Source organism: Cnephaeus nilssonii, assembly GCF_951640355.1.
Source record: "Cnephaeus nilssonii genome assembly, chromosome: 6".
Lineage (NCBI taxonomy): Eukaryota > Metazoa > Chordata > Mammalia > Chiroptera > Vespertilionidae > Cnephaeus > Cnephaeus nilssonii.
Window position 1 is genome coordinate 93,616,337 of NC_137077.1, and position 25,730 is coordinate 93,642,066.

The window sequence follows — 25,730 nt, forward strand, 5'->3', positions numbered from 1 at the left end:
TCTTATAAGAGGTAATACCAACACTCTTGACTTCTAAGAAAGTCTTTTCCTTTTAACAAAATAAAATATTACCAAAGTATCAGTTTCTAATTTATAATACTCCTTAATTTACTCAAATTAATCTTATCATATGTTTTCTCCATTATCTTTTGTAAGACTGCATAATGATGAGAATTACTTCTAAAACAGCTACCATTCCTTTCAAAAAGGCTGTCTATAATTGTGGTCTATATGGCTCACTCGCTTTTTCTCATCGCTTTCTCTTATTTTTTCATCATTCCAGATTTTTGAAGAAATCCTCACTATAATTCTGCCAATGTCCTTTTGTGTAGCCCACCAGCTCTGCTTGCGATGCTATAATAAAAATTAAAAGTAATGTTAGCTATTACCATTGCAGATTTTAATTATTGTAGTTTCAGGATCCTATATGAATTGGCTATTTAACTGTTTATAAAAAAGAATAAATGGATTGTGACTTTTGATAAAAATTTAACCTTACACAATGGATGGCTAACAGAACAATTATTTCCTGTTCACTATTTATGACTCTCTAGTTCAATGTTTCCTAAATTAACTCACTATGTATTTTACGTATTTTCTTGCATATTTCAAATTTAGGTCCATTAATACACAGTGTTTTGCCAATTGAAATTCTAATAGAATGGCTAACTTTTCACAATACACAAACTATTTAGTATTTCTTCACAGTAACATAATACTGTTACACCATCAATAGTCATATATATATTTAGGAAAGCTGAAAATAAGAAATCACCATCTGGGTTACTGGGAAATTAGTCTCCTAAGTTAGTATCCTTTAAAAAATTAATTTCCTTAGTATTTACCCTTGGTTAATTTAAAACAAGGATTCAGTATGTTAAATGAGGACAAATTAATCAACTCTCATTAATTAAAGTAACAAAGACAATTGAACTAACAGACTATACTGTATTCAAGGCACATACTTTAGGCCTGGTATCCACGACATACATATAGCGATTGGCTGGATTGGCTTTACTAATGGCTTGAAGCAAATGTTCATCTTCCAGACACCTGGCACTGAATCCTGACAGTGGTTGACTACATCGACAAATGGCAGCCTAATTTAAAAAAGACAGAAAACAGATTATACAAAGATATCTAAAACATGTCTTATAAAATGCTTAAAAGAAAATAAAAGTTAAAATCAAATGTACTATCTATTTAAAAGTTGGCAGGACAATTACAAGGCATTAACACTGAAATCTTAAATCTCTATCACCTATCTGAAGATAACTTGCCTTCTATGCCCTAGATTATAAGATACATTCAACTCAAGTTCAAGTAAGAGATCAGTCAATAAGTTCAGAACAGGATTTTTTTAAATAGCAAGCAACATTCAAACTTTTACTTTCTAAAGGTTTGTGGGTCTCTAATTAGATATCAGCAATCTACACTAATAAAAGAGCAAGATGCAAATTGACTGTACCTCCGCTACGCCCACCAGCCAATCAGGAGTGAGTAAGCAAATTAACCTGAAAAGGTGGCAGTGGCCCCACCCCCAGCCGCTCTGAGCCTGTGGGAGTTGAAGAAGTTGGGCACCAGCGCTTGAGGCTGGCTGCAGCCAGGGAGACCAAGAAGCCACCTGCCCCATGATCCCAGGCCGCAGAAGCTGCCTGCCCCACGTCCTAGGGGAGACAGAGAAACCAGTCTCCAGTGCCTGAGGCTGGCTGCAGCCCAGGAGACGAAGAAGCCACCTGCCCATGATCCCAGGCCGCAGCCAACAACAGAAGCCTCATGGCCGCCCGCCCACGTCCTGGGGGAGACAGAGAAAACGGCCCCAGCGCCTGAGGCTGGCTGCAGCCCGGGAGACGAAGAAGCCACCTGCCCCGTGATCCCAGGCCGCAGCCAGCAGCAGAAGCCTCCTGTCTTGGGAGAGACCCCATGTCCTGGGGGAGATGGAGAAACCGGGCCCCAGCGCCTGAGGCTGGGTGCGACCCGGGAGAAGAAGAAGCCACCTGTCCCGTGATCCCAGGCCGCAGCCAGCTGGAGAAGCCGCCCCACCCAAGTCCGCCTGCCCCAAGTCCTGGGGGAGACGGAGAAACCAGGTGCCAGCGCCTGAGGCTGGCTGCAGCCCGGGAGATGAAGAAGCTGCCTGCCCTGTGATCCCAGGCCGCAGCCACCCGGAGAAGTGGCCCACACTGAATCCTAGGGAAGACGGAGAAGCCGCCTGCCTGCAGTCCAGGTGCCAGCACCTGCGGCTGGTTACAGCCTGGTAGACGGAGAAGCCACCCACCCTGCGGTCCCGGGCACCAGTACCTGCGGCTGGCTGTGGCCCGGGAGACGGAGAAGCCTCCCACCCCGCGGTCCCGGGCACCAGTACCTGTGGCTGGCTGTGGCCCGGGAGACGGAGAAGCCTCCCACCCCGCGGTCCCGGGCACCAGTACCTGTGGCTGGCTGTGGCCTGGGAGACGGAGAAGCCTCCCACCCCGCGGTCCCAGGTGCCAGCACTTGCGGCTGCAGCCCAGGCGAAGCCACCTGCCCACCATCCCCTGCGGCTGTAGCCGGCCTGGGCACCTATGGCTGACCAAAGGGAGGGAAGCCCGGATCCCAGGTGCCTGTGGTCAGCTGGAGGAGGGAATCCTGGGTCCTGGGTGTGGGGCAGAGGCAGAGGTGATTAGGGGCAATCAAGCCAGCAGGGGAGCAGTTAGGGACAATCAGGCTGGCAGGCAGAAGCAGTTAGAGGCAATCAGGCAGGCAGGCAAGCGATTAGGAGCCAGCAGTTCTGGATTGTGAGAGGGATGTCCGACTGCCAGTTATCCCCTGAGGGGTCCCAGATTGGAGAGGGTGCAGGCCGGGCTGAGGGACATCCTTTCCTCCCCCTCGCCTCTCCCTCCACCCCGTGCACGAATTTCATGCACCAGGTCTCTAGTCTCTATATAAAATGAGACATAAAATGAGTTTTAAATCAAATTTGGGTTAAAATACAGTCACTCTAAGAGGGCAAAAATATCTATAAGAAATAGTGAATGTTGAATTAGATATTTACTGTTGTTTAAAGTCTTAAAAAAAAAAACACCTCACAAAGGATTGTCTTATTAAATGTTTTCCAGACCTACTTCCTGATTTGTTAAGCTGGGCATTAAATGTCTATTTTTAGCCCAGATTTCCAATTAAAAATGTATATACAAACATGGGTGTGTCAAACAAAAGCCGTAACTAGTCCTAACTCCCTATGATTTTGTTATGAAAAGTAGATTAGGAACTTTGGTTTAAAGTTTTACTTATTATCTATTTACTTATTAGCAAAGAAATATGTTAAATCATTATGAGTTAATAAGAAACAGGTATTTTGAACAGCAAAACCCCGACAGGCTCAGGATTTGGTACCTCTGAAAGCCTGAGTACAGGTAAAACTGAAAACAACAGAACTCGCTGAACATCTATATATGATCTAGTTAACAATCCCAGATGTTCCCTCACCCTGAAGAAAAAGTTTATGCTATGAAGAGGATTAATCTGAAGACTCTGGGCTGTAGGAAGAGCTGTAGTTGGGGATGAAGCCCTGTATCCCCCAAAGACAGGAGGATTAAGTAAAGCCTACATAACAAAATGTGAGGTCTTCCCATCCCTCTTTCCATACTTGGATCCAGACTAAACCACACACACATTGGGACAAACATTACAAGAGAAAGAAGAATCCAAAGATAACGATCATTCATGTATACAAACTTCTAAACAGCTTTGTAGTACCTCACTCTTAAATATAAGAGGTAGGCCAAGAATCAGATATCTGAAAAATATGAAAAACAAACTAACAAAAAAACACACAAAATAAACAGAAAGAAAAAAAAAGAAACTAAACAAAAAGATAACTAATGTGAGGGCACAAGAATTCTTTTTAAAAAATCCTTAGCATCTTTAGAGAAGTAAGTTCATCACATCCACGAATAGAAAACCATCTAGAAAGTTCGGAAACAAGAAACAGTTCTTGGATTTTTAAAACACAACAGCCTGGCCAGTGTGGCTCAGTTGTTGAGCATCGACCTATGAACCAGAAGTCACAGTTTGATTCCCAGTCAGGGCACATGCCCAGGTTGCAGGCTCTATCCCCAGTGGGGGGGATGCAGGAGGCCAGCAGGTCAGTGATTCTCTCTCATCTCTGATGTTTCTATCTCCCCCTCTCTCTTCCTCTCTGAAATCAATAAATATATATATTTTTTAAAAACACTATAGAAAAAAAAAAAAAAGAAAACAGATCTAAGCGCTGAATTGGAGGTGAGGTTCAGGAAATCTTCCCCACTACCCTGAACCTTGTAGTGAGACTTACAGACATGTCCAAGCATAGAATATTGGAGAGAAAATGAAGAAAAATGGAGGTTTATGCTAGGAAGCCCACTTGTCAAGTAATACTCACAAAAGTACAAGGAAAATTAATAAAAGAGAGGAAGTTACCAAAGAAACAAAGAAGCAACTTCCCAAAACTGAGACCTGAATTTCCAGGTAGAATTTAAAACAAGCCAAGGCACATAATTGTGAAATTTTAGAACACTGCAGAAAAAGAAGAGTTTAAAAGCTTCCTGAGGGGAAAAAATCAGGTCACAAAAAACTGGGAGTCAGAAACGGCATCCAAATACTCAACTTACCAGCTGTGAGATATAGGAGAAGTGATTTATCCTTTCTGAACCAGTTCCCCAATTTGAAAGTTACAGGTAATTAGCAGAGCCTATTTTATCAAGTTACTAGGAGGATTTCATACTTATAAAGCATTCAACATATAGTACCTCCTGGCCTACTGTTACAGGATACAAAGGTTTTACTGTATTGTGAATCCCTACCTCAGTATAAAGATGCTTCCTCTGCCTCTTCATATTGCAAAATCCTTCCAATTTGAAGAGCTTACTATTAAATGGGAGCCTGAAATATCCTTGATTCTCTCCCTTTTCTCAATAGTTGGTTTGTCAAAACTATTTGGTTTCCCCCAATACAAGCAGGATCAAAAGATAACCACAGGCAAGGAAGAGAATCTACCTAATCCCATTATTTTCAAGTCGCTACTAGAAGGAAGGAAAGAATAGAGGTGGTGGAGGGGGAAGATAGATGACAAGTACAAAAGTTTCTGTATTTCAGGGTAATTTTGTTTTAAAATATAAAAAATATCATTAAGTGAAAAGCCAGCACTTCTCTATCAGCAATATTATAATAATGACATCTTAATATAAAAATGAGCATTGTTTTGGATACTAAAACCTGAAAAGGATTATACTACACTAGAGGCCCGGTGCACGAAAATTCGTGCACTCAGGGGGTCTCTCAGCCTGGCCTGCACCCTCTCAGGTAGGGTCCCTAGGCCTGGCCTGAGATCAGGGCCTATCGGGGCTTTCCTTCCCTGGGCTGCAGGCAGCTGTCCCCACCCCCGCCGCTGCCACTGCTTGCCATCTGTGCAGCGATGCCCCCACTCCCCTGACACCAGTGGCCTCCCTCTGCAGGCAACATGCTGGGGTGCAATGGATTGGCTGGCCTGGGCCTCCCTCTTTCTTTGCTGGGGGACGGGGCAGCCCTGCAAGGGGCCATCTGCCTACCTGATCACCCCTAACCACTGGTCTGCCTACCTGATCACCCCTAACCACTGGTCTGCCTACCTGATCACCCCTAACTGCTGGTCTGCCTACCTGATCACCCCTAACCACTCTGCCTGCCTGCCTGATTGCCCCTAACCGCTTGCTTGGGGGCGGGGCCAGCCCCACGAGGGGCCGTCTGCCTACCTGATCTCCCCTAACCACTTGCCTGCCTACCTGATCACCCCTAACCGCTGGTCTGCCTACTTGATCACCACTAAGCGCTAGTCTGCCTACCTGATCACCCCTAACCCCTCTGCCTGTCTGCCTGATTGCCCCTAACCACTTGCTTGGGGGCGGGGCCAGCACTGACTTCCGGTTGGTCAGCCTCTGGTCATTACTGGTCATTTCAACCCAGGGTTTTTATATATTAGGATTGGTAAAATCAAAAGGAAAGCTGCCTACCTCCTTATTTTGATGATAGTAGGAAAGAACTGGAAATCTTCCCTTGCTCCGGAACTTAGAACTACCAACAATTATTGGTTTGCTTGCTATTCGGGGAACATAAAGTTCTCTTGGATAAGTTTCACAAATCTGTAAAAATCAAAACATAACCATGAGGTTAAAAACCATCTTTATAAAACTTTAAAACTTAGTAATGCAATAACAGTAATACAGAGACAACTTGCTATTACACTTTCTGACTCTCTGGTACTAACATTTTCTGAATTTCCCCAGAAGGTTGCTAAGTTACCTTGTATTCTCGGTTGGCATCAGACAACTGCCAGTTTGAATTTGGCACACCCATTCTCTTATATTCCTCAGCAAGGTCAATAAGCTCCCAACCTCGCAGTCGTTCAGAATCATTTTGTTTGGGGTTATAAGAGAACGCATAGAGATCTTCGTATTTTGCTAGAGTATACAAAATGCATAAATGTTAAAATGCAACTTATAGGACTTAATAAATGACAAATAAAAGTAATTTTCAGCTTTACCCCTCCGTTTTTCTTTAAATTCTTCAAAAAGATGGCTAATACCAGAACATATTTGAACTTAAATTTTCTCAGTTCTTTGATGCAAATGATTATACCTAAAGCATAAGTATATCAATCTGAGATTCAATTTATATCATCAGTAAAAGCTAGTAAATAATACAGTTAGACTTATACATTACTCTACTGCAATGTTTCCTTTTCTTAAAAGTAAAATTTTAAAGACACACATAAATTCCTACCCACCACTTTTCCCAAATGAGATATAAAGACTAATGCTATAATGAAAAATTAGAGGTGCCACATAGAACATGAAATTGTCTATATATTCTTATAGTACAGTTTGACCAAATATGGCAAAGGTTGCACAGAGATCCAGAGAACACTTACTTCTAAACAATCATAAACCTCTGAAGTCGTAAGATTTGACTTGGGACAACAGGATCAATGTTACAGGCTTTGTGTGTTAGGATAAAGGAGTGAACAAAAATCTGCTCTTAGACCACTGCAAACCAGGTGTCAAACAAAGTAACACCTAGAAATTAATGTGCTTTGTCTCCCTGGAGATTTCTATGTAATTTAAGTTATGCTGGGAAAAGGAGGCCTCTAGTTCCCTAACACATAGTAGTGATAAGATTCCTCTTTAGGGCCTATATCCCTCTCACTCCTATTTCTACTAAAGTAGGATTTACCCTCTCTTTTCTTTCTGTTCATGTCCCTATATTCCACTCTAGTCAATTAGATATATTAGTCCCATGCTATCAGAAGAGCCTGACCTTCCTTAACTTTTCCTTTAGTGATCAATTTCCAAGACACTCCCCTTGGCAATGAGATTCTTTAAAAAACAAACAAAAACACAAAGGCTATGCTACTGGCTATCAAGAGACTTCTAAAACATTAATATAAATCTATAGTTTTTTAAGTATGTACTACAAATGCTTCATTTTGTCCTTACTATTACCCCTTCTTTGGAAACCATTATTACAACTCAGATCAGAAGTTTCTAATTACTTTTAGGTCAAATTTTTTAGAATAGAGTGCACAAGAATTCAACTCAAGAGCAACTTAGTAAGCCCAGCCGGTGTGGCTCAGTGGTTGAGCGTCGACCTATGAACCAGGAGGTCATGGTTCAATTCCTGGTCATGACACATGCCCGAGTTGCAGGCTCGATCCCCAGTAGGGGGCATGTAGAAGGCAGCAGATTGATGATGTTTCTCTCTCATTGATGTTTCTACTTCTCTATTTCTCTCCCTTCCTCTCTAAAAATTCAATAAAAACATATTTTTAAAAAAAGAGTAACTTAAACTATAAAATGGCAATAATGAGATACTAAATAAAGTACCTTGGATAATCCATCTCAAAATTGAGCAAGCTTTGGTCTCTAAGAACAGTACCTTGTTTTGACAGTTGTAGCAAAGAGTTGTAAATATCATGGCAATCTCTTTCTCTGGGAACAATGAAATGCACAATCCTGAAGTTCTTGCACTGAATGACAAGTGGGCATCCAGAAGTCGTCAAAGCCAGTTTCTCCACTGAGCCAATATGATGATGCAAAATCTACAGGATGAAAAAATATTTGATCAACATTATAAAAAGCACTAAGTATCTTATTCTCTTCCACAGTGCAAAATGTTAGAAATATCCTGTCCAAATAAAGTCTCAAATGTTATACACTACAAACTTAAAAATTTTAAATGACAATGCCCAAGCCAGAAATGTGCCCTGATCACTCCACATATTCACACATCATTAAATCCCAAGAATTGCATCCCCTAAATATCTCTATAACCTGCCTACTTCTCTCCATCTCCACTATAACTCCCCTAATTGCAATGTTTCCATTATTTCTCACCTAAATTACTATCATCCTAAATGCTCTCTTCATATCCTACTCTTGAATCCCCCAATCCGTTTTCTACAAAGCAGACAATTAAGCATTAAAAACTCAATTAAAAAAAATGGCAAAGCTATCTAGTTGTTATTTCCCACTTCTCCCACCCTGCTTGGCTTCTGAGATCAGACAAGAGCGGGCACATTCAGGGTGGTATGACTATAGACTTTCCCACTGCTGTAGCCTCATTTCAAGTCCCTTCCCCAACATCGTTAAGTTCTAATGACAACAGCCTCCTTTGGCTCCTCAAATGAACCAAGGTCCTCTATATACACTCTTGAGTTGCTCCTACTAACTGCGATATTGTAGCTCTCTACCTCTTCACCTAGGAACTTCTAGTATTATTTCTGGTGTCCGCTTAAAACTCATCACCAAACCCTAGCCAGTTTGGCTCAGGAGTTAGAGCATGGGCCATGAACTGAAGAGTCTGGGGTTCAATTCTGGTCAAAAACAAAACAAAACAAAACAAAACCTCACCACCGAGAAGTACATATAGCCTCATAATCACCATGGCCCTTCCCTAGTAAGTTAGGTCCCCTCCATTTTCTTATCAAATATCAACCTATATTCTTCCTTTCATAGCACTTAGTACATTTGTAATTTGTTATGTAGTAATGTTTATTTCCCTACTTAGATTTTAGAAACTTCACCTAAGAAGCAAAACTATAGCTAAGTTGAGCACCATTATATTTCTAGCACCTAACACAGTACTTGGAACATTATAATGACCATCTTCAAACAAAAAAACATTTCAAGTGATATATATTACACATTCATATTTAAATTTGACTGAGCTGGAAATAAAGGTGTCATTGTTGATACCTTTTCCATCACAAATACTCACTGAATGAATGAATGAATGAATGGAAAGTCCTACTAGAAAGTCAGAACTTGATGGTATTTGAAACATAATTATTATATCTACCTATTACCTAACATATTCTGTGCTACTAAAAAAGATTTTCCTTTGCTCAATAGCATTCCTACTAATTTAAACTATATATAGAAAACTTTATGGAAAATAAAAGATCTTAAAATTGTAGCAGGTTTTTGGATGATAAAACTCAATCCTGGCAAGAAATCAAATCATCCCAAATTAGTCTAAAAATTTAACATAAATTCCAACCTGCTTTTTTGGGTAGTATGTGTGTGGGAGGAAAGGTAGGGTGAGATATGGATGATTATTTATATTATACATATGTATTATATAATTCGTGCACGGGAGGGGGAGAGGGGTGTCCCTCAGCCCAGCCTGCACCCTCTCCAATCTGGGATCCTTCTCACAATCCGGGACTGCTGGCTCCTAACCACTCGCCTGCCTGCCTACCTGATAGCCCCTAACTGCTCCCCTGCCGACCTGATTGACACCTAACTGCTCCCCTGTCGGCGTGATCACCCCAACTGCCCTCCCCTGCTGGCCTGATGGCCCCCAACTGCCCTCCCCTACCAGCCTGATCACCCCCAACTGCCCTCCCCTGCCTGCCTGATCACCCACAACTGCCCTCCCCTGCCAGCCATCTTGTGGCAGCCATCTTGTGATGACGTGAGGGCACTGCACAAGGGCGCAAGGGCCACCTGGCTTTTATTAGTATAGATAATTTTATATGCTACTATTATTAATTTTTAAAACTTTAGATATTAAGTCTAAAGGTCACATGCAAGATTAAATGCATAAAATAATCAAGAAAAGCTTGAAGAAGAAGAAGAAAAAAGAAAAGCTTCAAGGAGAACCAAGACTGTAGCGTAGATAAACACAGTACTTACTGCCTCCCACAACCACATCAAAATTACAACTAAAATACAAAACAACCATCATTCAGAACTGCCTGAAATCATCCTGAATGGAAATCCTACAACTAGGAAGTAAAGAAGAAAGCATATAAAGACTGATAGGAGGGTGGAGGCACGGAACAAGTGGGCCCGACACCCATGTGTGGCGTTTTTTTTTTTTTTTTTTTTTTATTGGGATGGATATCTCAGCTGTGGAGGCCTTCCGTGAGGAGTAAAGAGTTCCAGCTCCATATAAGACACCTCAGCCCAGGCTTCCAGTGCCAGGATGAGAAGTCCCCATAACTTTGGGCTATAAAACCAGCAGGGATTGTGGCTGAGTGACAGGGAGGCTACTGGAGACCCAGGTCTGGCTGGCATATCGACTTACTCAGACTAGTTCCCTCTGAGCTCCAAAGCTGGGGTGGCAGTTTGGAGAGATCCAGGGACATATGCAGAGGAACTGGATTACTTGGCATCAGAGTAAGAACTCAGGGGTAGCTTTCTCCCAGACAGAGTTGCTCAAAGGATTCATTATTCCTATGCTGAGACCTCCTCCATCGCAGAGCTGACTGAGTCTCCATCAACCTGACTCCCACTGTTCGATAGCCCTGGTGATTACCCGAGACCCTGGCCCATCTAATTTGCAGTCCCACCCAAGCTGTTTGCAGTGGCTTTTCCATATGAATGGCCTGTCCTGACTCAGGCTTCAGACTTCCCTAAAATCTCTCAAACAAGCGTCAGCATGCCCCATACCTATCTGTAAGAGGCCCAAGACCTGGCACCAGCAGCTTGGTCTCACCTGAACACTTCCAAGCGCAACATAAGTAGCAGCCACCTGAAGATCTCTCTGTAGCTCCTGCCAGGTGGCCTCAGGCAGTGGCTGACTTTGTATCTCCTAGGAGATCCCAGAGCCAGTATACATGGTGGACAGCTGCAGACTATATCAGATTACAACTACACATCCATGAGTGACACACTCAAAGGACAGACTCAGTGAGCACCAGAGCCCCACTGAAGCAAGTCCTGTTCCATAGGAGTGTCTCCTGCACAGCAGCTCTCCCACTGTAGTTGCAGCTGGTTCTCACAGCCAATTGGCCTGGAGGTCACTTCCTCCCAGTGACACCAATAGCAATTAAGGCTTAACTACAACAAGACTGTGCACACAGGGGCACACCGAGAGTGCCCTGCTCAGGTGACTGGGAAGACTGAGCCACTGGGCCCTATAGGACACCTACTACACAAGGCCACTCTACCAATTCCAGGAGACATAGCAGCTCTACCTAATACACAGAAACAAATGCAGGGAAGCAGACAAAATGCTGAGACAAAGAAAGATGTCACAAATGAAAGAATAGAAAAAAATCTCCAGAAAAAGAACTAAATGAAATGGAAGCAAACAAACTACTAGATACAGAGTTCAAAACAATGGTTAAAAGGATGCTCAAGATCTTAATAAGAGCTTCAAGGAACTTAGTGAGAATTTCAAGGCTCTTAGTGAGATTTTCAAAGACCTGAAAAAAAACCAGTCAGAAAATAAGCATACACTAACTGAAATAAAGAATAATTTACAGGGATTCAACAACAAAGTAGAGGATGCTGAGCATCAAAATCAGCGATTTGGAATATGAGTAAGCAAAAAAACACCCAATCAGAAGAGCAAAAAGAAAATGAATCCAAAAAATATGAAGATAGTATATGGAGCCTCTGGGAAAACTTCAAGCATACCAACATTCACATTATGGGAGTGCCAGAATGAAAAAAGACAGAGCAAGATATTGAAAACCTACTTGAAGAAATAATGACAGAAAACTTCCCCTACCTGGATAAAAAAAATAGACTTACAAGTCCAGGAAGCACAGGGAGTCCCAAACAAGAGGAATCCAAAGAGGCCCACACCAAGATACAGCATAATTAAAATGACATAGGTTAAAGACAGAGAGAGAATCTTAAAATCATCAAGAGAAAAACAGCTAGTTACCTACAAGGAGTGCCCATACGACTGTCAGCTGATTTCTCAACTGAAACTTTGCAGGCCAGAAGAGAAAGGCAAGAAATATTCAGAGAGATGAATAGCAAGGACCTACAACCAAGATTATTCTACCCAGCAAAGCTATCATTTAGAACCAAAGGTCAGATAAAAAGCTTCACAGACAAGAAAAAGCTAAAGGAGTTCACCACCACCAAACCAGTATTACATAAAATGTTGAAGAGTATTCTTTAAGAGGAAGAAGAATAAAAAATAAATAAAAAATAAAATGGCAATAAATATATATCTATCAATAATTGAATCTAAAAATCAAAATAAACAAACAAGGAATCTAATGAACAAAATAAACTGATTTATAAAATAGAATCAAATGCATGGAAACATGGAACAGACTGATGAATCTCAGAGGGAAGGAGGGAGAGGGGGCAGGAAGAGATTAACCAAAGATCTTATATGCATATATGCATTACCTATGGACACAGACAAAAGGGTGGTAAAGGCCTGGGGTGGGGTGGGAACTGGGTGAAGGGTGGCAGTGGGGGGAAAAAAGGGAGACAGATATAATACTCTCAACAATAACGACTTTTTTTAAAAAAAGGGGAACAAATAAATAAATGGGGGAAAAAAAGAAAAGCTTGAAAAAGAAGACTAATGTGAGCAGAAGTCCTATGGTAATTAAAAATTTATATAACAGATGACACATGTTACACATATGTAGCTAATACTTCTGGCTGAGATTTAGCCCTATTAACATCTATATTATCAGACCTGTGCCAAGTTATTCAATATGATCTAACTAATAGTAACATCTAAGTAGAGAATAAGGGACAATAAACCATTGTAATATTATATTACTACTAGAGGCCCGGTGCACGAAATTCGTGCATGGGTGGGGACCCTAGGCCTGGCCGGCAATCAGGGCCTAGGGGGGCCATCTCACCCAGTCACGATCAGGGCCAGGCCGGCCGGTGGAGGAACAGGAGGAAGGACCACGGAGGTTTGCTGGCTGGGGGGGAGGGACCAGGGGAGGTTGGCTGGCCGTGGAAGGTTGGCTGTGGTAGCGCACTGACCACCAGGGGGCAGCTCCTGCGTTGAGCGTCTGCCCCCTGGTCGTCAGTGCACATCATAGCGACTGGTCGACTGGTTGTTCCGGTCATTTGGTCATAACGGTCACTTAGGCTTTTATATCTACACTAATAAAAGAGTAACATGCTAATTGACCATATCTTTGCGACTCCCACCAGCCAATCAGAAATGAGTATGTAAATTAACCCAACAAAGATGGCGGGTTAATTTGCATACACAGGCGCCGAGCGGCTGGGGACGGGGCGCAGGCGTTCCACACCACCCCTGCTGCTCCAGGCCTCTGGGCAGCGTGGGAAGGCGGAAAGGCGGCTCCAGGCCGGAGTAAAAAAGCAGCTCTGACCAGAGCAAAGCCAGTGCCAGCAGCCAGGGGAAGGAAGGCCCATTCTTGTACGAATCTTTGTGCATCAGGCCTCTAGTATATATATATAAGATTATAATTACAATTAAGACCCAAAATTATTTGCAGGAAAACAATGATGATGGAACCTGGCTCTGCCACTAACTAGTTATGTGATCTTTTTTTTTTTTTTTTTTTTTTTTTTTTTTTTTTTTTTTTTTAAATATATTTTATTGATTTTTTACAGAGAGGAAGGGAGAGGGATAGAGAGTCAGAAACATCGATGAGAGAGAAACATCGATCAGCTGCCTCCTGCACACCCCCTACCGGGGATGTGCCCGCAACCAATGTACATGCCCTTGACCGGAATCGAACCTGGGACCTTTCAGTCCGCAGGCCGACGCTCTATCCACTGAGCCAAACCGGTTTCGGCTAGTTATGTGATCTTGAAAAACTAATCATCTGTAAAATTAAAATAAAATAAAATTTAAAGTAAGGCTCCTCCTAGATCTGCTCATTTCTATGGATCTAGTATACAAAATAGACTTCATTCAGGAGAGATTATGGAAATATACTGATAAGAAAGCATTTCAAAGACAACAACAGGAGCGAAGGGAACAATGTGGCTATCTTTTAGCTGCCCCCAAAACTACATTCCCAACATTTGAAAGAAACTCTATGAGAAACTTCCATTTGTACTCTAGGAGATGAATAACATACAGAGAATATATTAAGGTTAGTGGACAAATGAAGGGTAGACAGAATGGATGAGAATATGACTAATGATTTTATAAGGCCGATAGAGGAAACTCCTGGGCAAACACTGGATAGGCAAGAAATCCAGAGCCTCTAGGGAATACAACTTCTCCAAGATCAACATCTCAGGTAAGTATCTTAACTTACTTATTGCAATCACTTATCAATTGGATAGCCTTCTTAGGGAAATCAAAAGAGTATAATCTAGGAGAGCTATCAAGACATATTAAAAGCTACAGTCAATAAAACAGTGTGTTCTTGGTACAGTGTAATCAATATACCAAAAGAACAGAATAGAGAGCTCAAAAGCAGATCCTCTCTTTATTTATGACAGAGTTGATACTACACATTAATGGAATAAAACAATCAATAAAGGGTGCCAGTTATGCGTAAATAAAATAAAAATGAATCCCTATGTCATATCATCCACCAAAATATTTTTCAGATATATTAAAAAATTATACTGAGAATACACAACATAAGCTTTTAGAAAATATAGGAGAATCTATATGACCTTAACATAGGGAAGGATTACTTGTCAGAAAACAGCATAAACCATAAAAGAAAAAATGAAAATTTATTACACTAAAATTTTAAAGTTTAAAAGACATACAAATACACACAAGACAAGCCATACACTGGGAGAAGTTATCTACAACATATATATGACAAAACATTAAAAACTGGAACTTTTGCAAAATAAATAACAGGACAAACAATCCAACAGAAAAAAATAAAAGGAAATCTAAAGACAAAATATCAGAAAGGGTAACTTCCTTGTAATCAACAAATTAAAATCACAACTGCACATCCACCAGATAGGCAAAAATTTTAATTGTCAAATATCAATGTTGCTGAGGATAGTGAACAATGTATCACACTCTACTGAGAATATGATGAAACAACCATTTTGGAAAGGTGAACTCAGGAAGGTTGAACATCCACTTATCTAAGTAATTTTACTCTTAGGCAAATATTCCAGAGAAACCCTGGCACAGTGTATACATTACCTCATTGTTTGTACTAGCAATAAATAAATAAAATACCATAATTGCAATTTGTTATAAATATACTGTGGAACATGACATTTGATCTATTAACATGTACCTATATTATTTAGAATTTTTTAATTAAAGGGAACAGGTAGGTCTTTTATATATTTATGTAGATAATAAGAGTCTTTCTGATATTCTACAAAAAAAATTCCACATTCCATATTATATCAGTTTTATTAAGAGGGAGGGAGAAGTGATTAGGTGACTGAAAATTTTTTGATTGAGATTGGTAACCAATGATTAAAATTTTTTGTACACATTCAAAATAAAACACAGCAACAGACTAAGACCATTATTACAATTATAGTAATAGAGATCCTGCTTACCCAGGTTTCTTTCTGCTGAGAGTCTATAAATAATAGATGTGTGGCCGTAAGATATAGTGTTCCTGTTAATGACTTGTTGTTGGTACTGAATCGGTCAAGTAATTTCACTTGCTCAACCTAAAAAAGAAAAAAAAAAATGTTACTTCTCATTTCAAAAGTAGTACAAATTCTTTTTCTGTTGTCCTAGGATTTAAATGTACCATTTTCAAATTTTTTCTTCCTGAGATTAAAAAACATGAGTTTACTTAATATTGAATGTTAAATTTCATATACCCTGGGAAATATATAAGCCACAAATAACACAGGTACTATTTACAGTTATAAATATAACCAAGAGAGAAGAACCCTGTAAAAAAGTATTAACACGGATATTAAGGAAAACAGAAAGGAGGGGTGTGTTATAAATAAGCAAAAATGTTTTTTGTAGCCAAGAGTCAATATATTTTACTTAAAGTTGGCAGGTAAAGTAATAAATACAATAAGGTTATTTTGTAGAACTATGAAAGTAAATTACCCCAGAAAAAATAAATCAGGAAACAGTTAAATGGTTGCAAACTCCAACTTATTCTCCTCACCACTTCACCGGGGACATTGTTTTGTGTTCAACTCAGTGCTTTTACTCATACTGTTCTCCCTTCCTACAATAGTCTCTTCTGCTTAACTACTAGTAAATACAATCAAAGCATTCTTCAAAGCTCACTGATGCCCTGTCTCCCAACAGGAATCCTTCTCAGAATATTAATTACTTAATGTCTTAGCTTTATATTTCTTTGTGGCTCTGAATTCCCTACCATAGATTATGTCATATTCTGCTTCTGTATTCTTTGGTAGCTGAGGCAGTGCAGTACATAGTACATCTTTATTAATAGTAGACATACATGCACAAGGTTGCCACTGAAGAGTGGAATTAGAGTTGGCCAGGGATGTGCAGGAGACTACTGTTTTGAAAAAATAGTATTTCTTTCTATCCATTCCTATGTAGGTAACAAAGTTAAATTACCATTACCAAGTTAAAAATTTTAATCCACAGCTATCGCAGTAGGTTGTAGATAGTTCCTTAAATTGTGCAGGGCTTCAAAACCAGATAGCTAACCGTTATCGCATTAATTCTATACTTTTTTCCCATATATACAGGGTGTTGTGAGTACATGAAACAGAGTTTATTCTTTTATTATTATTTATTAATTATTGTGCCATTTCCATACAAACAACTGTAAACCTACTTTTGACTCACCCTGTATTTTCATTTCCCTTACTAAAATTGAAGAAAAGACTCCTCATTTTGAAATTATGATTTCCAAAATAATCAATAACTACCATTTAAAAGGCTATTAGTGCTCCCCCAAGAAATTTAATTTCAGAGAAAGATTTTTACTTATAACAGCACCTGTTCAAATAAATTTAAATTAAAATACTTATTTTTGTAGAAAAAAAGAGTCCATCCTGACCTTAACACCTTGAGGATTGTTCATTACCTTAGTAAATGCAAAATTATATTCAAATCAAGAAAACATATAAAAAATCATTATATGACTATTTCAACATTACAATCTCTATATGGATGTGACATAATAAAATTAATCTGAAATTATCCCAAAACATTTAGTTAATACTTAAACTAAAGTTCTGGAGAAAAAAAGATAACTTCTGAGAAAATATACTGATTATTTGGTTCTTTCCTGCAAATCCTAAAATACTTTTTTTAAATAAAAAAATAGAATCTTTTTCTTTGCTAAGATCATCAGCATACAAATTTCAAACTAAAGACTTAGCCAATTTCTGAACATATAACTGCTACTTCATATTTCCCCCTTTTCACTGAGAAACTGAAAGTACTTTACAGATGTCACTACAGATTTTCCCCAGTGTTTTCTTGGAAATGTCTCTAAGTCAGATATTCAGGAAGCATCTACAACTCTTGGAGGGCATGGTCATTGTGGTGAGTATAGGAAATGCCAACACATTACTTTAAGGCCCATTTAGTTGAATTGTTGCCAAGTAGGGGCCTGCACTCAAAGGTACCCTAATGGTCTATATAGGAAGTTCAAATTTTAGCTGATTACAAAGGAGAAAATGAAAAACAGAGGAAATCACACATACACAGAATCACATTCAGAAAATTCAGACACTTATCTACCCACAAGAGGGAAAAGTGGTCTCTAGGACAAGGGACTAATGGCCTTCCTCAAAATTCTGTGACCAACAGACAACTACATGACAATGGCTAAAGAAGCAGAAAGTACGCTGTTAAGGTTTCTCTAGCCAGGCACCCATTTGAGACTCTTAGAATCATTACACACTCACAGCACTAACATCTTGCCAATAATTAGCTGTCAAAAAAAAAAAAAAAGCATCAAGTTGTCTTCCTGAAGTGGAAGGTGGGAATCAAAAAAGCAGAGATTTTTTATCTTTTTTGTTCTTGTGTCCCCAATTACTACAACAGATCATAAATCCAGGGGCATTTTACTGACCTATCTTGCTTTGCTTTCCTACTCTGCTAGACACAGCTGGCATTCAGTGAATGGCTTCCTGTCTCACACAGTAATCACAAAGATTTTGCATCAGCTTCCAAGACTCTACAGTAACTTGTCCCTGTCCCCAACTTTTAATCTTCTACTATGCTCTCTCCTTCACTCACTCACGTTGGTCTTCTTGCAAGCTCTTACCAATCAGGAATGCCCAGCATAGGGTTTTTGCTCTTGCTGTTCCTTCCCTCTGTTGGGACTCTTCCTGATACCTCTTCCACCCTTGTCAAGGTGGTTCACTCCCTCACCACTTTCAGGTCTGTACTCAAGCGTCACAATCTCTGTAAGGATGTCTCTAACTACTATATTTACAACTGTCCTCCCCCACCCTACCCTGGCACTCTCCACAGCATTTACCACCATCTACCATATTATATGTATATTTGACTTATTAATTTTGTTTATTATTCTATCTTCCCCAACTAGAAAATAAGTTTTATAAGGGCAGGGATTTTTGTCTGGTTTATTCACCACCATTTCCCCAGTACGTAGAACAGTGCCTGCCCCACGGAAGAGGAAGGAGCAGAGGAGGGGGGGGGGCAAGTAAGGAGAGAGCAGAGGAAGAAGCAGCAAAGAAGGAAATTAGATAGGAAAGACTGTTCCCTGTTCTCTTCCCACCTGTGATTCACCACTTCCCATTGTATCCCAAATACTCTGTTTGGCCCTTCTTCCAGTGCTTACCCCATTTTAAGTATTCCCAGGGCTCTAGCCTTCACACTCATCCACAATAGGAAATTTCATTGATTACCTAAACACTGACACCTCCCAAATCTATTTATCTGGACCAGACCTTTTCCCTAACTCTAGACCAGTGATGGGCAACCTTGTGAGCTTGATGTGTCAAACTTCGCCAAAAAGCTGAGCATAACTCGGGTAGTGTGTCACTTTCAGGAAAAAACATTATTTCGCACATGTTTCATCCTCGGCATGCGGCCGCCTCAGCGGCCGCGTGTCATCACAAATGGCTACGCGTGTCAGTGCTGACAGGCGTGCCATAGGTTCGCCATCACTGCTCTAGACATTCATAATCAGCTACCTACTAGAAAAAAATCCTACCATCCAAGTTGCTCTCATCTATCCTCTCCTTTCCCATTCTTACTCACACTGATCTATCTCACTATTCAAATCTCTTGATTAGATAAGAATGTAGTACTTACAAGAACATGACTGGAATCATCAAGACCAGGACTTAAGTCCCCAGCTCCACCTTTTCTTTAGTAGAGCTAACTGTTGAATCAAGAGAAGTTATTTCACTTAATCTCTGCTAGTTTATTTTCTCACCTGTACATTGGGATAATATTAGTAAGAGTCAAAATGACACTATTTTATTTTAAAACAGTTACTATTTTGTGGGGAAAACATTCAGGTGTTCCTCAAAATCTATTGGCTCATATTTCAAAGACAAAACAATATAATGTTCTCCTTATTCTTCATCCATTCTTAGTTTTACATCTCCTTCACTCTTTTTAACAGGTAATATATATTTGTGTACATACATGTATGATCTCATATTCTAATGACAAAAAGGGATAGCCACCTAAGACAAATCAGGCATTACTTTTGGAATAACTGAATTTGAGCCCTAATGGGGTCAGATTTTCATGGGGCATTCCATTCTTTAACAAACTCTAGGAAGTAATCTTACATATAGAAGTTAGGAAAACATTCTTCCATTTCATTCTGTAAAGTTCCATTCACAAACAGCACAAATTTCAACATCAACACATGATGCTAGCCAAAGGACTGGAGCCTGGCAGGAAAAGAAGACTGCTTAAAGAATTGTCTCTGCATATGTGTCACTGTTTCGTGGCAAGACTATCTCATTATGGCAAAATTAGCATTCACAGTGATAGGCAGTAGCTACAATATTCATAAGTATAGATTGGAAATGCTCTTTTAGAATTTCAAATTTGGACTTGACATCTTTCCTGATGCCATAGAGTTAAACCAAATGTGACCAAAACAGGATGATATATTTGAATTTTAGAACTAGAAAGCCATTTAATTAGTAGTCTACTAAAACACTTTATCTGATAAATCTCTGGTTAAGCAAAAACAAAACAAAACAAAAACAATGGCCATAAGCAATACAACAAACAGTACCACAAAAATATTATTTACTTACTAAAGGCCTGGTGCACAAATTTGTGCACGGGTGGGGATCCTGGGCCTGGCTGGTGATCAGGGCCTATGGGGGGGCTAGCTGGCAGGGGGGATGGACCGTGGGATATTGGCCATCCGGCCGAGGGGAGGGGCGGTGGGAGGTTGGCTGTGGGAGCACATTGACCACCAGGGGGCAGCTCCTGTGTTGAGCATCTGCCCCCTGGTGGTCAGTGCATGTCATAGCAACTGGTCGACTGGTCGTTTCTGTGGTTTGATTGTTCAGTTGTTAATGGTCGCTTAGGCTTTTTATATATATATATCAAGAAAACATTCCAGGAGGATAAAGCTCTTATAATTATTCTTAGGATTTATTTCTGAATTAATATTGATACATTTTGCTTGTTTTTATCCTTAAGTAATCTAGCAATGACTGTTATAGTGCCTTAAATCCTAGCTAGGATTTGGAAGTTTATTCAAGAGATGATGCCAGAGCAGCCTATATAAAGCCTGCCATACTGTGCAGAACACTGAAATATGCTTTAACAGAACTAGGTAAACAACTATATATCTGACCCCCGAGCTCATGACCACCTTAATTTCATTTTTGTTTAAACATGAAGTAAACCCCTCATAAATGACTTTTATACTTAATGGGAGGCCACACTCTTGATAATTCTGTTCATCATAAGAGAATAATAGTTTTTGATTGAAAAAATCTATCAGATTTCTTTTGACAGAATAGACATGTAAGCTAGGAAAGCTTCTTTATATCTTGCATAAAGGAGTGGGAAAATGACTTAAAATTTTTGTTATGACTCCATTGCCTGTGTGTATTGAACTGTAACTTTCTCTACATTTTAAAGAGACACTAGCAAAAACATTACAACAAACCAAATAAAATTTGGGCAGCAGTCATTGGTTTGTACATGATAGAACAATTTTCAAAACCAGTTTAACCATGGAATATTTTTTTTAAATAATGTATTGATAATATAAAAAAGTATTAATCCTTAAAGTAAAATGCTTTTACAGATTACTTGCTATTAGAAATGACCAAATTTTTATTAACCAGCTTAATATGCAATAAAAATTAAATGATAGTTCAAAAAAGATATTAATACATTTTTACAATTATATTAAAACTAGAGAGGCAATGGAAAAGACAGTACATAGTCTTTGAAGTTAGACAAACCTTGGTTTAAATCTTCACTCTACAACTCCTGAGATAATTGGGCAGATTATTTCCACTCTGTAAACCTATTTCCTCATTTGTAAATGGAAATAATGTACCCAATTGGTGGTATTATTTTAAGAGATTAGTAATTTTGTGTTTTCTTTTGTTGTTGTTGTTAATCCTCACCCGAGGATATTTCTCCATTGATTTTTAGGGGGAGTAAAAGAGAGAGAGAAAGACAGAGAGAACCAGGGTCCAGGCCAGGAAGGAGCCTGCAATCGAGGTATGTGCCCTTGACTGCAATCAACCCGGGACCCTTTGGCCCACAGGCCGACACTCTATCCAATAAGCCAAACTGACTAGGGCAAGATTAGTGATAATTTTGTATAAATTACCTTATTTGTGATATTGTAAATATTGTGAAATGATAGTGTATAATTGGCTATACTGGCATATAATTACTACTTTTTTAATACAGTTGACTCTTGAACAACATGGGTTTGAACTGTGTGGGTCCACTTATACATGGATTTTTAAAAAATATATTTTTATTGATTTCAGAGAGGAAGGGAGAGGGAGAGATAGAAACATCAATGATGAGAGAGAATCATTGATTGGCTACCTCCTGCATATGCCCCACACTGGGGATCAAGCCTGCAACCCAGGCATGTGCTCTGACCTGGAATCAAACTGTGACCTCCTAGTTCATAGGTTGATGCTCAACCACTGAGCCACACTAGCCAGGCGTGGAATTTTATTTTATTTTTTCCAATAAACACATGCACTGTTTTCAATCCATGATTGGGAGGTCACATATGCAGAGGGCCAACTGTATGCACTGATTTATGCCATTTTATATCCACAGATTTTTATATCTTTGGGGGTGCAATGTGGGAAGGTGCCTAGAACCAATCCCCCTTGGATACTGAGGATAGCTAAGTTTTGGAGGAGCCAAAAATTATAAACTGATTTTCAACTGCACAGGGGTCAGCACCCTTAACCCCTGCCTTGTTCAAGGGTCAACTGTATAGCTAGCTGTCTGAATAACATAGAAAGAACCACTAGTTATATAGTAATATTCCACAGTCAATTCTTGATCGTAATGACTAAACTACATAAAGTTCAAAACAGCTCAATAAACTTAAAGCAATTCATTTTTAGCTTGAAATGCAATTATTTCTGCAGCAAATTAACTATGTCCCAGTGAAGGCTATGCATAATAGAAACAAAAAGTTGGCTATGTTCAAATCTATCTTTATAACTTACAAAGTTATTCTTATAATTATAATTTAAGAAACTATAATACTCCATCCAACAATTATCAGAATGCATTATGAGGTCCATGTCTTTTCTGCTCACTCTTGTATACCTAGTGTCTGTACAGTGCCTGGCACATAACAAGTACCTAGCAAATATCTGTTTAATTGCAGTCCACATACAGCCAGTTAAGATTATTACAGGGTACTTAGTAGTGGTCCAATGCTAGAAAAATAACCCAAAGTAATAAAGGAAAACATTTGAGAAGTAATTTTAATAGAAAATTAGTCAGAAACCTTTCAGTCCTTAAAAAGGTCATAAAAGGACCTTAACTAAACCACCAGCATGGACCCATTGTGAAAATGTAAGACTAAATCATAAAATTAAAGACCATCAACTGGTAAAGAGGAAGTGAAAGTCACTAGCAATAAACAACAAAATAAGAAGAGTTACAACTAAACAAATAAAAACTAAAATATACATTCATCATTAATTTAAAGCAGTAGGTCTTAAAATCAGCCAAGGGGTCCTAGATTTTCCAACTTCCTGTTCACTCTTACAAATCACCTATTGTTTTGTTATTGTGTGCTGTAGCAAGCCTTATGAAAGATGCAAAGATGAGGTTCAACCTGGTACAGAAGGAAGTCATGTGCACACAGATACTATCTAATATATGTCTGGAACCCTGAAACCAGGACAAGAACCTGATCTGATGCCTACTCTAGTCCTTTCCACCTCTACATCATCCACTAGTTGGGTTATTTACTTACTCTTCTATTTTCAAATTGTAAGTGCCAGCCACTTGAATTCTAGTTTGTTTAGTTCGTTTAGTTCCTTTATCTTTCGTCTCTTAAAAAAACAACAAAATATTTAAAGGGAGTTAGTTTTTAGATTTCCAATTTTATTAGATACTAGAGGCCCAGTGCACAAATTCGTGCACAGATGGGGTCCAGGCTGGGGGGGGGGGGCTTTAGCAGGAGGTTGGCTGGCTGGCCCCGCCCCCCATCCCAGTGGGGGGAGCCCATGGGAGGGTGGGGCCACGGGCCCCTATTATAATAGGGTAGGGGGGCCTGCCCTCTGCCCCCTGGTAAACTCCCTGTGGAGGGGACAATTTGCATATTAGCCTTTTATTGTATAGGAGGATAGTATATGCAATGTTAAAAACAAGTTCTAATAAAAATCCATGTACACCTTTAAAAGGTTTGTCAAACGTTTTAATGACATCTCAAATTCTCCACTGAACAAAGGGAGATGATGTATTTCTGCCAAAAGGATGAGCAGCAATTAACTGGCTTCAGCAAAATGGGGACAGTTAAGATTCACAGTGAGTCGCCCTCTTCGCAGAGGCCTTAAAATCAAGTTGTTCAATTCTTCTGATCTCTCTATTTTCTCCCTCCCAAAGTTAAGTCTAGCTTAAATATTGTTGGTAAAATAACTTGGTAATATTTTTATGTCATTTCCTTCGGTTTTAACATCTGTAACGGAATCAGAAGAAGACGTGTTTGTGAAAGGCCCCAAAAATGCCATTCACACCCAAAAATTAAGCATGGGATTTAAAAAGCTCAGTTGCATAACAATTCCATCAGACACTTTAACATATGGAGTAATATTTTCCCCTTCTCTGGAACTCCTCCGTTGAGTTATTGACTCTGAAGACATTCAAGTTTGGACACAGAGACGGAAACACCCCATTTAAGTGCCTGGAGACCGAGACCAGAAAGCGAGGCGGGGCCGAGCGCCCATCTCAGCTTCTCCAACACTTGCACCAAGAGTCAGTGAGACGCGAGACAACTAACCGTGAGTAAGGAAAAGCTCACACACCACCAACATGTTCCTGTGTGGACCCCCCGGCTTTCGGGGCTCTGCGGCCAAGGCCTCGCAGCTAAAACGGCCCCAATTTTGCCAAGAAAGAGCTGAGAGGGCGGCGACAAATTTCAGGGCACTGAGCCCCCAGCAGCCCGAATCGCCGCACCCCAACCGGACTGACGAGCGAGCCGGTGCTCCCGCGGGTACAGGAGGCCTCCGCCCAGCCCCGGGCCCAAACTCCCCCTGCCGCTCCCCGACAGGCCGGGCCAGGACCCTGGGGCTGGGGGCCGGGCCCCGCCCGACCGCTCCTCAGCCCTCGTCAGGCCGACCGAGCCCTCCACCTCCTCCGCCTCCCCCCCGCCAGACCCGGCCGGTGGCAAACGGACCTCCCGCGCCTACTACCTTGGTCGTCCGGATGTGCTCCATGCCGAGGAGACGCCGGCCTGCGGGCCGCCTCACAGGCGTACCATGAGGCAAGAGAAGCTGGGTGGCGGCGGCGGCGGCGGCGGCGGCGGCGACCCAGACCCAGACCCAGCAGGAACCAGTTCAGCTGGGGAGTGCCCAGGCCCGCGCCCCCGCCCCCGCCGAGCCCGCCGCGCAGGCGCAGCCGGCCAGCGCCGTCTCCTAGAAACACTTCCCCAAACCGCGGCCGAGGGGCGTGGGCGGGGGTAACGGAGCGTCGGCGGAGGAGAGCGGCGCGGGCTTCCCCTGGGGCCGCCGCCGACGCCACAGTGCCCCCTGCCGGAGGGCTCACCACCCCGGCGGAAGGCGGCCCTCTGTTGGGAAGCTGGCAGAGACCGGCAGAGCTGGCTGTGGAGGGGGTCCCTGAGGCCGCTACTCTTAAAACCGTTTGTGCTCGGATGTCGAGGGTGACTCGACACGGTTAGCATCGGCAGCAGCTCGTATGTCGAATTGTATTGAATGTATCAATAATTTGAAATATAAAAAAAAATCCAAATAAGTAAGTTTGTATGAAAAGAAACTCCAGTTTTTTATTCTACTGCCGCGCTTTGTAAAATCTGGGGGTATTTAAAAAATTAAACCCCGAGTAGAATAAAGGAATCGAGAAAAAAGCAAGCGAGTGCAAAGGGTTCAGAAGGAATCCTGTGGACATGCTGTGAAAAGAGA

The 25,730-nt window shown here is 40.8% G+C and overlaps 1 protein-coding gene across 2 annotated transcripts in view; it reads right to left on the minus strand.

Moving 5' to 3' along the window:
* Window positions 1-25,231, minus strand: part of MTMR6 (myotubularin related protein 6) — a 43,911-nt gene extending 18,680 nt beyond the window's left edge. The window contains exons 1-7 of one of the 2 annotated variants that reach the window (XM_079775056.1): window positions 25,005-25,231; window positions 15,738-15,854; window positions 7,924-8,086; window positions 6,292-6,449; window positions 6,003-6,131; window positions 966-1,100; window positions 241-354 (exon numbers count right to left, since the gene is read on the minus strand). In XM_079775056.1, the coding sequence (XP_079631182.1) occupies window positions 241-354; window positions 966-1,100; window positions 6,003-6,131; window positions 6,292-6,449; window positions 7,924-8,086; window positions 15,738-15,854; window positions 25,005-25,028 (840 nt within the window). In that variant the 5' untranslated portion in view covers window positions 25,029-25,231. The remainder of the gene's footprint in view (window positions 1-240; window positions 355-965; window positions 1,101-6,002; window positions 6,132-6,291; window positions 6,450-7,923; window positions 8,087-15,737; window positions 15,855-25,004) is intronic. The other variant, XM_079775055.1, reaches the window with a different exon arrangement.
* Between the last annotated feature and the right edge of the window lie 499 nt (window positions 25,232-25,730).